Here is a 15,793-nt window from a genome sequence, read left to right as displayed (position 1 = left end):
GACCCACAGAAAGACTCCTGATCCCAGTTCTCTGTTAATTATACCAGGTTCATTAGAGCTCCTCGGCTCGCCCTCTGACCTTATCCAGCTTTGAGGCGGCTTGCAGTCGATCCTTCCACACCAAAAGCCTTATTTACACACCTTATTTAATCAATCCGGTCATTAACGGACCGTTAGAAAGAAAGAGTTGCTGTTTGAGTAAAGAGCGAGACAAAAATGAGATAAGAAACTGGAGTGGATTTAAACAGCGAGTACATTCTTCATTTTGATGACATGCGGGACAGCAGGGGGAGGGGCCGGAGGGGTTCACCATTATCTTCTGTGATGTATCGATCCAGACCCCGGCGCTCTGAATTAACACCTGCGAGGAAAGCATGAGAATTTAAAGTGTAATTGCTTAACGCTCTTAATCTCTGCTGGGAGAGATCGATTGAGTGACGTCGGGAGAAACGTGGTGTGCTTCAGAATCCATCGAGGAGTCCCTTGTGTTATATAAAATTCTAATCTTGATAGGCGCTTGAACATTATTTGCAGGAACGTTTTCAGGTGCTGTAGCTGTAGTGGTCGTCAGGCAGCAATTTACCTTAAATGTTGTGGATTGGGTTTGTAAGCACTGACTCTAAGCATTAAAGTTTGTAAGTTAATTCAGGACGGAATCACAAAATATTTGAACATCATTTACATTTTTGTTTTGTTTTCTAGACACTTAAAGGCTTAGGACAGTTTTCATGGAATTGGAAATCCCCTTTACTGAAATTAAGTCTTTTTTATTTAATGAATTGTTTTGATATAAATATGGATATAAACTTAGTTGAAAAGGAACACAAATATACATTTTTGAATATAAAAAGGTGTAATTTAAGTTATAAAAAATGTATAGATTGTGTTATTACTGATGTGTACAGTTATTATTTATTAGATAATTATATTAAATAATTAAAAAGGATGTAATGATTTATACTCTATGATATAAAATACAATGCAATACACTATATAAATAAACAAATAATTTGTTAGAAGTGCACTGAGTTGTTTTTTACATAAAAGATCTTATATGAGGCACATGTTCTTATTTTATTATAATCTGAATAACCATTTTTCACTTCAAATAACATTTTATGAAACAAAATATTCTCTAAAGCATTAGTAAATTTTCAAAAACTTAAATATTATTTATTTTATAATTGTGTCATGCAATCAAAAGTTAGGTAAACATGTTTTATTTTATTAAACCTCCTTTTTACTGAAACCACAATCATGTCATATGAATATAATTTCCTCTTTTCATGATGTTCCCAAGCACAGGTACCTGACGGACCATTTGTCATTCCCGTTTTTATGTGATGACCCTGTGTATGCTTGTGAGGGTCACCTGTGTATCATCCTTAGTGACAGACAACATAGCGAAATGTTAATGATGGACAGCCTGATTTATCTAAAGGCAGGAGACGGCCAGAATTGTGTGAAACCTGACAGTTCTGCCAACCTGCATGCTGTTCAGGGTCACAGACCTACAAGCTTACCACACCTGCTCCCAGTCACACTGATGAACTAACCCTTATCCACACTACAACTGACAAGCTAGATAAACTGATCTCAAATCAGGTAAAGCCAACCTCTATCTTAAACTTTGAAAGTGGTAGTGAGTCCGTAAGAAGACCAATGAGCAGTAAAGTAAGGTCCTTTGCCCCTGGGGTCCTGCGGTGCTCAAATAATACACTTTTATTGCACTTTCCTGGGAGAAGCAAAACCATGCTGAGGCTAGAATGGCAAAAATGTTGCTGAAGCTGTGATTTTGTGATGGCTGGGAGGATCCGGAAGAGGTCCGATGCCTAGGGACCTTAAACGGATCAAGACCCAGTGGGAAAGGCCTGTCTTCAGGCTGGGAAAGTCACCTGAAAGGGGTCTGGAGTGAATCCAGCCAGATAAAAGTCTCGGAGCATAAGCACCGACCCCGTGTCCTTTCTCGTGAGCTCTCTCCCGCTTGCCAAGTTTGAGATGGAAAGATAGAGCAGCCCATCTGTCAGACGGGTCAAACGCTGCTGAGGCACGCGTCTCACCATTCGTCTCACTTTGCTGTATCCACGTTAAGAGACTGCCAATAAATGATGAAAGTGATAAAAGGAAAAGTGTGTTTAATTCAGTCAGTGTTAAAAATGTGGTTTGCATTGACAAAAATATTTAGTAGGTTTTTGCTTTAACACAGAAGAAGTCATTTTAAATGGAGGAACTTAAAAGTACAAATTGAAAGAAATTTGGGTTTATTTTAACAAAATTTAAATTAGTTTAAAAAAAATTGTCATTGGTGTGTTTTCAATTGGAAAAATTATTTATCGTACTGATGCATCATTGACAGCTCCTTTCTCAGTTATTATATGTATCCAAAAAACTTGAATTGTCCTACTGTATATGCAAATCTAACTCTATTCCTTCCATCGCAAGTAAATATGATGCACTTTAAGTGTTGAATTCAGGACTCACATTTCATAGTCCCCATCACAGTTTTAATCTAGGCATCTGTTTCCATCATCCCTCTGTACGATGGAATTTATATTTTATGGCTTTTTGCTTTTTACAGATATTACCTCACTATTTTTGGTTTCGAATTGCTTCAACATTTAGAGGATATGAATATAAATCTTTCCCAGAATTGTAATGAAAAAGTCTTGTGGGTTCCGCTTACTCTCCGTGCTCAGGAACATTTCATACGAGAACCTGTGCACAAAGAAATCACACTATTTTAGAGCAAGTTATTTTGCATTTCTGATCTGTTTTTCACAATGTTGCCAGAAGTTTGACCATTCAGGCTGCCAGTTGCATTTGTGCTTCAATGTCAACAGATCTCACTTGCGGGCCTTTAGGAAAGGTTCACTGTGGGTGTTGCACTCCAACTCCTAAGCCATGTTTCTTAAATGTAGAAATAGTGCGGAAACCTCACCACCAACTCCCGCCGACCGCTAATTGCTTTGTGATTAAGAAGGTACACAGTAAAACTGAGCTGTTCAGAAGTGCCAGGTAAAGGGAAAAAAGAGCTTGAGATAATCATTCTCCATCCGGTCCAGGCTAAAGGGACTTTAGTGTTTAATGAACCTTGGGCTAGTGTGTGCACTGCACATGAGACTGAGGAATTATGGGACGACTAACACCGCCGTGTCGAGGTCTCCTCTGTGGCATTTAGGACAGTGTCTCTGTAGTGTAGCTGTGTTTGAGAAGTGTGTGTTTTATTGGTTGATGTGTGCAACAAAGAGACAAAGTTCAACAAAAAAAGGAGTTTTGCAAAGAGTGAAAGTGTTAAAGTCTGAAGTTCAAATTGAGATGATGTAAAGGAGTGAGCTGAAACTGTAAGTTTGAGTGAGATTCAGAGGAACGTGGTGAGCTATGATTTCTTTTTTTATTATTGATTTATTTAAACCTTTTTACCTTGGTGGCAGAGCCCACAAAGATAAATATAGATTTGAACTTGTAACCTTTAAATGCTAAACAATTTATCTCAGAACGATTTCTCACAGCATTGAGATGAATATCAGTTAACGGTTGAAAATGTAGGGCTTGACGGTAGACAGATTTAATTTCATATACAGTCTTATAATTTCACTTTTCTAAATGAATAGAAGTCTGCACATGTGGCTAGAGGATTCTCAGTGTCATGAGAATTGAAATCCTCAGATTTCTTCAACATGTAGGGAAGCAAAAGTAGCCCTTTGAAACTCTTGGCTTTGAAAAATCACGTTTCACACTTTTACGTATATGGCATTTTATGTGCTCATTGAAATGGTATCCCACTGTGATGTTGGTGTATTTGGAATGCAAACCATATTGAAACTAAGAGAAGAAACATTTTTAGAGCACAGGTTGCGTCAGGGGAAAACACACAGTGACTTGAGGCATCCTCCATTTCTGACTCCATGTTTCCTCTGTTTCTCCTCCCTCTGTCGTGTGTAGTAGTGAATACACGCTGACATTCACATAAACACTCATATCATATGCTGAGTAGAGGTGGGTATTGCTTGTTTGTCTTAGAGGAAATACTCTGCAAATGTTACATTGTAAATTATTGTATACATAAAATGAAACATTACATAAGCTACTTTATTAATATACGTTTCTAGTCTTGTTGTGAATGATTCATCGGTGCTTGTTATTCCAAATTAAAAGCTCTCCCTCTGAAAATATTTTGTTTTTATTCTGACAACACTACAATTTTATCCAACTGCATTAAGGTCTGACTTTATCCATTTATCAATCTAGTCAATTCCTACATATGTAAACAAAGCTGTTTTACTCATAACAATGTCACATTTGGCTTATATTCATGTTCATAAAATATGTTTTAATTTAATGTAATACAACAGTGAAATGTGGTGCCTCTGCAAGTTCGACTTGGTTATAAACTTGAACATTTTTATAAGAATGTGAAAAATGTAATTTCATCAAAGTAAAGAAGATGAATTAAATCAGTTATTTAAACTACACAAATTATTTACATAATTTTTCCATGTATTTGAAACACTCTTTTGTTTGTGTGTTTGTGTTGTGTTGTGTGCAGCTTCTATCGTGATTGGGAAGTGGTGGTGTGAGATGGAGCCGTGTCTGGAGGGGGAGGAGTGTAAGACTCTACCTGATAACTCCGGCTGGATGTGTTCTTCTGGGAACAAGATCAAGACCACGAGGGTGAGGACTCGCAACACAGTGAACATCACGTTTTGCTTTATTGGTTAAAACAACACATGCGGTCTCATCTGTATGGAACATTTTCATGTGAAATTGTGTAAATTCCAAGGGGAATTTCTTTAAAGTGCGTTCAAACTTAAATCAAAATGGTAATTAAATGTAAATTCAACCTTTCAGACATCTGTGAAGCTTTACAAGAAGCTTAACTGGTTATATGAGCTACATCTATAGTGTCTCAGAGACGAGAGAGAAATTGTGTGAAAATGGATCTCACTAACCTGTTTATTCCTTACAAATGGAAGCTCGTGCTCAGAGGACACATCTTCATTTATCTTAATGCTGAGGTATAAAGAGGAGCGCTAAAGAAAACAAGAATATAACAAACAAGTTCTAGATGACACGTTCTGAGTCATACAAAAATAAACGAACAATTTACAACGTACATGTGTAAGTCAACACATCAGGGGTTGTGTGACAGCCAGCCTTATCATGATGGGGCACACTGTAGCCTGATTTTTAAGTGATAAACAAGTAGAGATTTGTATGGGAGAGGAGACAGCACTGGAGGGGTTAGATCCCTTCTTGGCATCTTCACAACTCCCTCCCGTGTTTAAACTATCTCAAGCCCTGCTTAAGGGAATCCGATGCTGCCTGGATGAATTTCGAGATTTCCAAGGTAAGATCATGCATACAAATCCAATGAAGCACAGAAAGCATCTCTGGCATTATATGTGCAAAAGCATAAATAGATTTAATAAAACCCTCTGGCGGTTAATGTCACGCTTAACTGTCAATGAAATTAATCAAAAGAACCTATAGTCAAAAATAACCCTGTATACTTTTTAAAGAAGGTATTGGAAAAAACACCAATGATGCTCCTTCTCCACCAACAGAGTGCTGGTGGCCAGTTTAGAAGCACGCAATGAATTTCCAGAAATAGTTATTTTGGACAGGAAAAAATCTGCCGGCCTTAAAACAGGAACTTTGTTATAATTTATTCACCTTCATGTCATTCGAAATATTTAGGGGCGTAGCTACATGGTGGCCATGGATGGCCACGGCTACCCCTGAATGATGGATGGCCACCTATCTGGCCACCTCTGTTGTGCGAAGCAGTTTTAAAATGTGTCGGATTTTACGGAGTGCTGCGCAGATCATTTAACGTATACACTGAAAGTAAACATTACTCTCGCGTTAATATGATGTCACACGCTGACGCACTGACGCAAACAGTCTGAGCGCTATAGCTGAAAAGCTGCTAACCGCTTCGTGACAGTTTACTGTCTGTGTACTGATATTTTGTAGAAATGCAATGATGTCATTTGATTTATATAATTCAGTTCCATGTATTCTTGCAAAGAATTAAGGTGTTCGATTTTTCTTGATTTAAAAAAGTGCATATACAGCACTATAATATATGTGTAATTGATAAAAGAATGTACATGTGGTTGATAACAGAAAATGACTTCAGTTTCTTGATTTTACACACTTTGTTTCATATAACACCTTACTAATGTACTTGTAATTTGTTACATCTTATATTTTAGTAATGTTCCAACAGTTATCTGTTTGTACGGCAAATTTTTAATTTGCCAAACAAAAAACAAACATGTTTAAGACTAAGCAGGAAAAGACCTATGAAAGCTTTGCAAATAAATTGCTTACTTTACGTTCTTTTGTGTGTTTTTGATCAGCAAACTATGTGTAGTGAAGAATTGGTGTAAATGGTAGAAAAGAAAGAATTTTTGTCTGTAAGGATTTTTTTGGGCACCATATTAAAATCACTGGGTCTTACCTGGCCACCTCTAAAAAATGTTCTGGCTACGCCCCTGGAAATATGTATATGACTTTCCTCTGCAGAGCACAAAAGAAGAAATAAAAAAGATGTTTTGGTGATTTTGTCCCCATAGGCCTAGAATCGAAGTCAATGGGGTCCATTGTTGTTTGGTTACCACCATTCTTCCAAATATCTTCTTTTGTGTTCTGCAGAAGAAGGAAAGGCATACATATTTGGAACGACAAGAGGTTGACAGAATTTGCATTGTTGGGTGAACTATCCCTTTAAAGTCTTAAAGTCTGAAACACCAGATGTCAGGGTTCAAAACAATGACAACACAACTTTTCGAAAACAACAGCAACTCAATATGACATTAACAAATTGAATTTGCAACTGTCGGTTGCTTTTAAAGCACGTTATGACTACTTGAAGACACTGAATCCAATTACCTTGGATGTTAACATTAAAACCAAGATCAAATAAAAATCTTAAATAAAGACAGACATTACAGCAATGGCAAGTTTGTGCACAGGCTATGTAGTAACATATTCAGTTATGTAAACATTCGGTTCTCACATCTTCAGAAACATGGGTCAGATCTTAAAGCAGATGGGACAACACCCATCTCTAAAATTCCCAGCATTCTTTTGGTGGATAAGGAGTATTAAAATACAAGTAAACACAAAAGAAAAACTTCATTCTGATGACACATTTCTTTTCCTCATATCTTCCTTCTCAGAACACGCAGCCATACTCAACATTTTAGCTCCGAGGGCCACAGAGGCTCAACCGAAGCTCAGCGGCGTCCGTCTACTCATCAAGGTTTGCCTTCTATTTTCTTTAACCATCTTGAGCCATATGATTAGGCTGCACATTTTAATCACTGCTCATCAACATCATTACACTCCAAAACATAATTATTGCTGAGTCTGTGTTTGCGAGTGTGTTTATATGCTGTGCGTGATTAAAAAGCCACAAATATATTCCTCCTCCAGTGTCTATTCTCCTGTCAACGTAATTTATAAACACACGCACACACAAACAAAATGAAAAATGTGAACTCGGCAGTCGGCGCGGTAATTACTGAATACAGACCGATGCAGTTATGAAGTAACAGATGCACGAGAGAACCGTCTTTGGCGTGTGCAGTCCTACACTCCAAAACATACTGTGCCATTGTGCTAATGCAACATAATTGCCGGCACGCAGATACACAGCCACACACACGAGGGACTCAAATTAATGACCGTACACACAACACACACCCGGAAAGACTCATCCGTGACCATGTAGCCTTGAATAAGTCCTTAACGCTGGAATTCATGTTTTTCTCCTTATAGCCTAACATTGTTTTGTAAGCTCCTGAGCATGGAAAGGATTTGATTACAGTGTTTGTGGGTTCCCTACATTATCCTCCTTTATTTGAGTTGTGCAGGGCTTGTCCGTATATGTGTGTGTTAGATCAGCATAGCTGTGTGTTTTGTGTGTTGTGTAACCTGCATATACAGTAGTCTGGGTTGATGTATGGCTGATCCGCCCCACTGGAGAATAAGTAGATACACCCACACTGGCTTTCTATTAAGACCTTTGACCGTCTCACTGGTTTCTAATCTGTCACCCTCCATCGCCCAACCCCACACCCCCTCCCCGATGCTTTCCAGGCACTCCGCCCCATTGAGGGAGTATGAGCAAACAAAACGAAATGCTAAATCCTAGCAGTATTTTCAATTCTTTAAAAAGCACAACACACAAACGCCGCTGCGGCGTCCATTCTTTTTGTTCATTTTTTTTTTAATTGGCATGTTAGAGAAGCCAAAGCGTGAGCCTGACACCCTTGTTTCTTCTCTTTTTTCCTTTATGTTTTACAGAGAGGAACCCCTCCTTGCCTGTACAGTAGCTCCAGACAAGGCAGGCCTCTTTTGAGGAAGGCACACAATGCAAGAGGCTGAGAGAGACCCTCAGACTTGCCCTGCATAGACCTTCTTTTACCGATTCCTAATGGCTTTAGCATTCGGTTCTTTATATACAACTAAACTCAATGCTTTAAAAGGCTTACAGCTTTCCCCAATTCATATACCTCCATCCTTATGTGTCTCGTGTGAGAGGAGACACGGACTGCCATGGTGATGGGTCTTATTCGCTCAACAGTGTGCACCTAAATAGGCGACATGCACTTATTACATGCACATATTAGTGAATAAAAGCCCTTAAAGGGATAGTTCACCCAAAAATGAAAAGTCTGTCTTTATTTAGTCAGCCTCTTGTCATTTCAAATCTGTATTAAATTATTTCTTCTGCAAAACAATCACTTTGTATTTTGTATGGACAAAAAAACAATGCAATATCAATGGGTACCGCTGTTGGATAGTTAACCACATTCTTCAAAATAAGTATTTGCAGAAGAAATAAAGTCATGCAGGTATGAAATGACAAGCGGGTGAGTAAATAATAACAACATTTTCATTTTGGGGTGAACTGTTCCTTTAAGAGCATTTAAATAATATGGTTACATATGTTGTAACTTAATGTTAGAAACCTGGGAAATTTTAACCTAAACCATTTGTTTTGTTTTTATTTTATGTCATAAATCGTGCAAACTTTAGTCTGCACATTCCACAGAGAAATAAACTCCTATCGGCAACATGCCGTTCAGTTTTCAACATCTTCTGGTCATTTTTCCCATTTCCATCCCGAGTCAGATTTACTGGGCAGTTATGTCTTTGAAACACATGTTCATAACAGAAGGCGTTTTACCAGATACCTGTGCTTTGTGAAAAACAAAACCCCATCTGGGTGGCTTTTCGGAGCAGAAGTAATATGCCAAGTGATGAAGCTGAAGATTATATGCGGTAAAATTGCATGATTATCAAGTCAGTTCCCAAGGGTCCTGTTGAACCCGGTGCCTTGCTGTATGTGTATCTCTTTGCCGCTGTCAATGTCACATTAAATTAATTCTAACACATTCATGCTGTCTGGAGTCTTGCTGTATGTTATCCTCATTTAAAAGTGTCATTCGACGTCAGGACAAATCTACACCAGATTACAGTTTTTAATGCATGGGGCAATTGTGATGCAAAACGGATTTAAATGTCATTTGTGAATTAGAATGCAAATAAGGCACGTGACGACAATATCTTATGTGATGTGGATCCGGACCGATGGCGGATGCGGTAGAGACAGCAGAGGTCACCTGAGCTGAGATGCAGAGAAATATGACAACATTTGCATAGCACCTCAATTCATTGCAACAAACCGCATAGGGAGAGACAGAGCCGTGCATGCCAGCAGACAGCTGAAGACAAATTGCATCAGGGTCACTATGGTACTTTTTGGTAAAATATGCGCAGGCTGGGAAATGCGAAATCGCATGCAAGGCTTGTGGAAAAATGAGGAATGTTCAGCATAGCACAAAAAAATGGTTTAGCACTAAATGGATTTCTGGGACAGAGCTGTCAGCCAAAGTTTACATGCTGTCAGTGGACGTAAGGATTTGAGTCCGGCAAAACGGATTATTTAAAACAAAGAGATTACTGCCTTCTTTGTCAAAGAAGCATCCGTCTTCCCTTGTCCCGTGTTAATTTAGCTGGAACGCCATGGAAGTTCAGTTCATCATTGAGGTTAGTCACGCAGCGTTCGCTGTGATGTCATTGGCTAGCTGAGTGATGCCCTATTTCTTCACGGAAGCCATCCGAGTTGCAATGACTGCCGTGAACTGGTTCCTCTCCAGGGAATCCAATATGATGGACAGCTCCTCTACCTCTACCGGGCCGTGCCTATAATGATGAGAACACGTGGGGCGTAACATTGCCGCATGATAGCTGTCTGTCTGTTGGGTTACGAGGGGCCTCAAGGGGTGCTTCTAATTTTTGTCCCCGGTCTCTCTCTCTCAATCTGTAGCTCACACCTGGAACACTTAGTTTGGGAAATGTCAGCGTATGCTTTATGTGCTGAGGGCGAAGCCACCGGCTTGAGCCTTTAATTAGCTTCATTGTACTGATGACATCACGACTTGCCGATACAGAACCCACAACAAGCGCTTGTGTTTATGTGCATGAGAGAGAGACTCAGACTGAGAAGATCATATTAAACATTCATTATATGAGGATTGGTGGATGTTTGCTTTCTGAGAAGCAGGTCTGCACTGACGTAAATTGTTAGTGACTTGGTTTGTTATCATGCATTTCCTCCAGTGTGAGGAAAGTTGGAGAGCGGAGAGCGGGACGCACTCACCAGACACACTTAATAGGGGTCCGTGAACTCACCGAGAGAAACAGAGGAAGAATCTTATTTCCCTCTTGGCTTTGCTGCCGAGTTATTTTCATTGCAAAGTAAACAGGGATGATGCTGAGATGTGATTGGCTAGCGCCATGATGTGCAAAAGACCACCGCGATGGATACGCATTCACACACGCAACTAATTTTATAGTATGGCGACAGTCAGATATCAATCTGGTATCCTACAGATGTGTACACAGTGTCATCCATACACAAACAATGGCTTCACAATTCGAATGAGGGCTCCTTGTGGCTTTGAAAATGTAAAACTCAGTCGTCCCATTTGGGAATCGTCCAAGCATTTGACCTTTATTCTAAGCATGCATTTGTGTGTTTTCCCCTCCCTTTTTCTCTCTTTTTAGATTCATCCCCGGACCTAACAAAGAGCTCCTTCACAGGCAGTGAATGTGGATTCTCTGTCAGAATGGATGAAACCATTACATTAAAGGGGTATTTGACTGGATTACCTGTGACTAAACAATAAAGGAGAACATTTCATGGAGATAAAGATAGGTTTTCCATATCCGATGCCAAGGAATATTAATAAAAGTTATATAAATAAAGCAGTGTTTTTTCCATTTTCTCGGACACCGACAGCTTCGTCCAGTTGTCTCAGTCGTTTTCTTTTCTCTCGACCGGCGTCCTCTGGTATTGAAATCAAACAGCTTATTGGGGACGTTTACTGGATTTCAATTTATATTTGAAGACTTTGCCAAACCTTAGGTAAACTGGACGATCCCAACATAAGCTGTGAATGACTGTTTGGAGGATCACGGATAATAAGCGGCGGTCTGAGAAAATGAGGTGGAAATCAATAGGAGATGTCTTTATTCTTTCATCGTTTTGTCTTCGCTGTCTACGCTGGCTTTGGTTATAGACTGGAAGCTTGCGAAATCCCCGCTATTTCATTTCTGAGTTGACTGCTCACCACTGAGTCCACACACTGTTCAATTGGATCCTCCCTCATCCCGGGTCAAAGGTCACCTCACTGTCTACACCAACAAGATATCTCTTTCTTTGTCGGCATGCTCTGTGTATTTCGTGGGAGCTTTGTTATGAAAGTACCTGTATATATTTCTGTATATATACATATAGATGCATATTAAAAGATGTCATACAAAGACCTAACATGCCCTTAAAACCTGTTGAATAGGTTTGAGACAATGTAATTCCTGACTGTATTCATGGTTCTGGTTCCTTAAACAAGAAGTACATTTAATCACCTGTCTGTAAAAAATACATATTCTTTTGTCATAATGGACATTCTGTATTTTTTTTTAGAATGAGAGTATAAGAATGATATTAAAAAACAGAAGTTTGATGGACACTGCGGCTCAACAAAAAAAAGCCCACAGATGCTTATTGGAACACATTTCCATTCGTACATGTAGGCAGATCGACCTTAATTCATGTACCGATCTGTTCCATGCTGTTATGAGAATAGGCATCATCTTGCTTGTGTAGATGTCACGAATACAACACAATAGAAGACATTCAAGTTGTAAAAGATATACACGATAAACATTGGATTTGTGTCAATGGCCCGATACATGATTCAGTTCAGATAAAAGAAGCCCTTTCTCACATAGATCTCAAGGTTTTAGTTTGTCAAAGCTTGGGGCAGCTGAGTTCAATTTTTGAGTAAAATAACATCTTGATAATGCTTGACAACGTGTAAGTTTCAATGATCTACCGTACCTCCACATTAATTCAGAGGGAAATGAGCGTTTGTTAAACACTGTAATTGTCATTAAAAGTGTTTCTGCTTTGCTGTGTAATGTGTTATTCAAGGTGAAAGAGACTATGGGGAAGTTAAGGGCTTCATTTCTTTTTACTGGAATCAGTCTAGACTTACATCTACAGTAGCCCTGGTCCTGGATAGATAAACGTGCAGCCTTATCAGAAGCAGATCAATATTAAAAGGTTTTCTATACACTCTGTCTACCTTTGATTTATCTGCCAGCAATTTTGTTCCCTGTTGATTTGCATGTTTTCACTTTAAGTTGTTGACATTTTTATCATCCATGCATTTGGGCAACATAAGGTTGTTCTGTGTGTTACATATTATTTTTAAGTGGGAAAACTGAAAGGCAGGACATTTTCTGAGGTAAGTTTAGCCTTCTAAAGGTCCTCTTGATACAAGTCAGAGACTTCTTTGCTTTGTACATACAGCCGCGGAAAAAATTAAGAGACCATTTCACAATAATTTTCAATAATGTTTTTCTGTATATACTACTTTTAAGTGTGTGATAAGGTAAACGGGTCCTTTTTATTTCATTCTGTGAAATCGGTAGAAACCACTGAACTAATTCTCCCCAAAACTGGAGAAAAAGTTCAATATAGCAGAATATGCTCTGTATTTTTTCAGACCTGCCAAGAAAACAAGTTCATATTCACTTTTATCAATACAATAGTAAAATTTGTACATGTTTAGGAAAAGTTATTTTTTTATGTGATAACCTAATTTTGATTTTTATCACAGTTTGTATGTGTCTTGTCATGATGTCAGTCATTCACATTGCCGTTGGATGACTCAATGTGACTTGTGAGGTTTGACACTGGACTGAAATGCCCACGATACATCTAGAAACGCTGATTAAAAAGGTCTCTTCGTTTTCCCCACAGCTGTATAAAATAGTGTTACAATATAGCAGTTGAGAAATTACAGTATAAATAGTAATTGTGCAAAGATTGCGAGAACTGTAAAAAGTAAAGAACAAAGAAAGTACAACGTGGAGACTCAAGAAATATATATCAGAGAGACAAAACAGTAAAATTACAAAGCTTGAAGCCTTTGTAATAGTGACTTTGCCTGTGAAATTCAAGCAAAAGTCATTTTTTGTGATTTCCTGTTTTCTACAAAAATTCATTACGCATAATGTGAAGAACATTCTGTGAAATAAAGCCATGATATATTTAATACTGATGAGGAAGACCAAGTAAAAAATTTAAGTCATAGCGAAATGTATTGATTGAAAATGAATTTTGATGTTTTTATCTCATAGACTTGGATTTCACACACAGTTACAACTAGTTGTTACATTTTACTATTTTAGTGTTTATTTTCAAGTGGCTATACTGTAAATTTGTATATCATTGAGCTGTTATATAATATACTGTATAAACCATGCCTGCCGATAAGATTCACATGTTAATATAACCTCTAATGAAGAAAAAAGGTAGAAAGGTACTCATATTCACTACTATGACAGCATTGCGTACAGGGCAATGTATTCATTCTGTTTATACAGACTTCCATAACTGAATCTTTGAATTATACAATTCCCTGTGGCCCACTGCATTTATCAACACTGCCCATTTGGTTAACTTATTCAATTAGGATACAGATTTTCAGTTCCAAGCCAAGACTATTCCCATCTGACTCTCATAATGAATCTTCCGGGGTGCCATACTTCTTCAGGTTTCTTTTCTCTCTTCAAAAAGTACCAGATTGTTAATCATCCAATATGGAAAAATCTGTTTCATTATGTTTCAAGTGATTTTTTATCAGCAAAGTCACAGAGGGTCCAAGATTGACAGCTACATCGATCTCCCAGCAGTTTTCCTGGATTGCTAGGCGGGGAACAGCAAACAAAAAGCTGTGTTTTCTGCTCTTCAATGAGGCGTTCCCTCATTTTGCTGTTGTTTATCCATCTAAAAAGGATACAGAGCTGCTCAGAGTCTCGGTGTGAATTCGGCACGTTGGAGGAATCGGAGATCCAGCGGCAGACCTTTAACAACATGCTGTGGCTGAGACAGAACGGTGAGATTATCCTGAAAAAATTATGTAAATTAAGGGATTTTGTTCACTGTGTATTCAGGGTTTTATTGTGGATGGGCCTTAAAAGGTGCTTTGGGTGGATGCTTAAGGAAGAGCTTTAAATTCTCTTTCATGCATCTGTTTCTTGAATAAAAATGATGGTGTCTCGCTGTGGAGAGAGTCCTGTTACGTTTGAGAGGGAGAGGTGCCGCTGCATAGATAACCAGATGCATTTACCACCGCTGACATCTGTGTTGCTTAGGTCGAGTTTTATGATGCACGCGGAACCAAATTTTGCTTTTGGGTTACCCCTAAAGACCTTACAGTGAAGCGTTATGTTTTTATTATCTTAGAATGAGCTATTTCTATCTACATACACCGTGGGTCCCCTTATATGGAATTCGCCATGTTGTTTCTACAGTAGCCCTAAATGGACAAACTGCTCTACAGAGTGCATTTCGTAAATATGACATCTTTGTTCTGTGTGAGCCTCCGCATTGCTTCAAAAGAGAGGGTGGAGCAGTGGAGTGAGCCGTTGGTTGCAATACAAAACCACACCACTAGATTTCATACACCGGACCTTTAAGACATCACAAGTTTACTGGGACTGCAACAAATCCAACTACTGACAAGATGGGAAATGCATATGGAAATTTAATCAACATTTTCAGATGTCCCCTATAACATAAAGTTGTATTGAGATTTAGCCTATTTCAATTATGGTATTCTGATGAACGTTCATTCTTGAATGTTTAACAATGGTTTTCACAGTTACAGTGATTAACGTTCAGGACTGTCAAAGGCTATGGTCATAATAACACATCTTCTTTCTGGTTTATTCTCCCACCTGCAATACCTAAAAACAAACTAAATATGAAATTCACAGGCATGAGACGGACCAAACTAAGAAATCCATCATTGTCTTGCTGAGTGGCTCTGTGTTATACACGTCAACTTCTGTCTCTTGTGGGACACACCTGAAAATTGCTGTCGCTGTGTCTTGCTTGATTTCAACCTTCCTCCATCCTATTATCCCTGAGGTCCACAGGCTTCACAGAGAATCAGTGATATGCAATTTGAAAGATTGAAGATGTACAGTATTCTTCATATACAAAATGGTTAAGTGAATGTCTGATCAGATTGTTTTAGTGTTGGCTAGCAGCTCTCCACAGATGATATATACACAAAATTTTAAATGCAAGTTAATATTTGTGTCCATCATTGCCAGCCAAACTAACAGGATTTAAAGTAGTCTGGTTGTCATCAATGTAAATGAGATTTGTTTACACATTGTGTGTTTGTTATGAAAT

At 38.5% G+C, this 15,793-nt stretch overlaps 1 protein-coding gene across 5 annotated transcripts in view; it reads left to right on the top strand.

The window, feature by feature from the left end:
• LOC130410217 (chemokine-like protein TAFA-1) overlaps window positions 1-12,491 on the top strand; it is a 125,209-nt gene extending 112,718 nt beyond the window's left edge. For 2 of the 5 annotated variants that reach the window (XR_008904989.1, XR_008904991.1), the window contains exons 4-6: window positions 4,547-4,671; window positions 7,188-7,270; window positions 8,317-9,471. Coding sequence is in view for 2 of the 5 variants with exons in the window: in XM_056734784.1 (XP_056590762.1) it covers window positions 4,547-4,671; window positions 11,086-11,103 (143 nt within the window). In the remaining 3 variants the exon portion in view is untranslated. Of the gene's footprint in view, window positions 1-4,546; window positions 4,672-7,187; window positions 7,271-8,316; window positions 9,472-11,085 lie in introns of those variants that run through there. The other 3 variants (XM_056734784.1, XM_056734785.1, XR_008904990.1) reach the window with 2 other exon arrangements.
• Window positions 12,492-15,793: the final 3,302 nt, after the last annotated feature.

The sequence above is a fragment of the Triplophysa dalaica genome, chromosome 21 (assembly GCF_015846415.1).
Source record: "Triplophysa dalaica isolate WHDGS20190420 chromosome 21, ASM1584641v1, whole genome shotgun sequence".
NCBI classification, from domain to species: Eukaryota; Metazoa; Chordata; class Actinopteri; order Cypriniformes; family Nemacheilidae; genus Triplophysa; species Triplophysa dalaica.
This window is presented reverse-complemented; position numbering and strand designations above follow the sequence as displayed.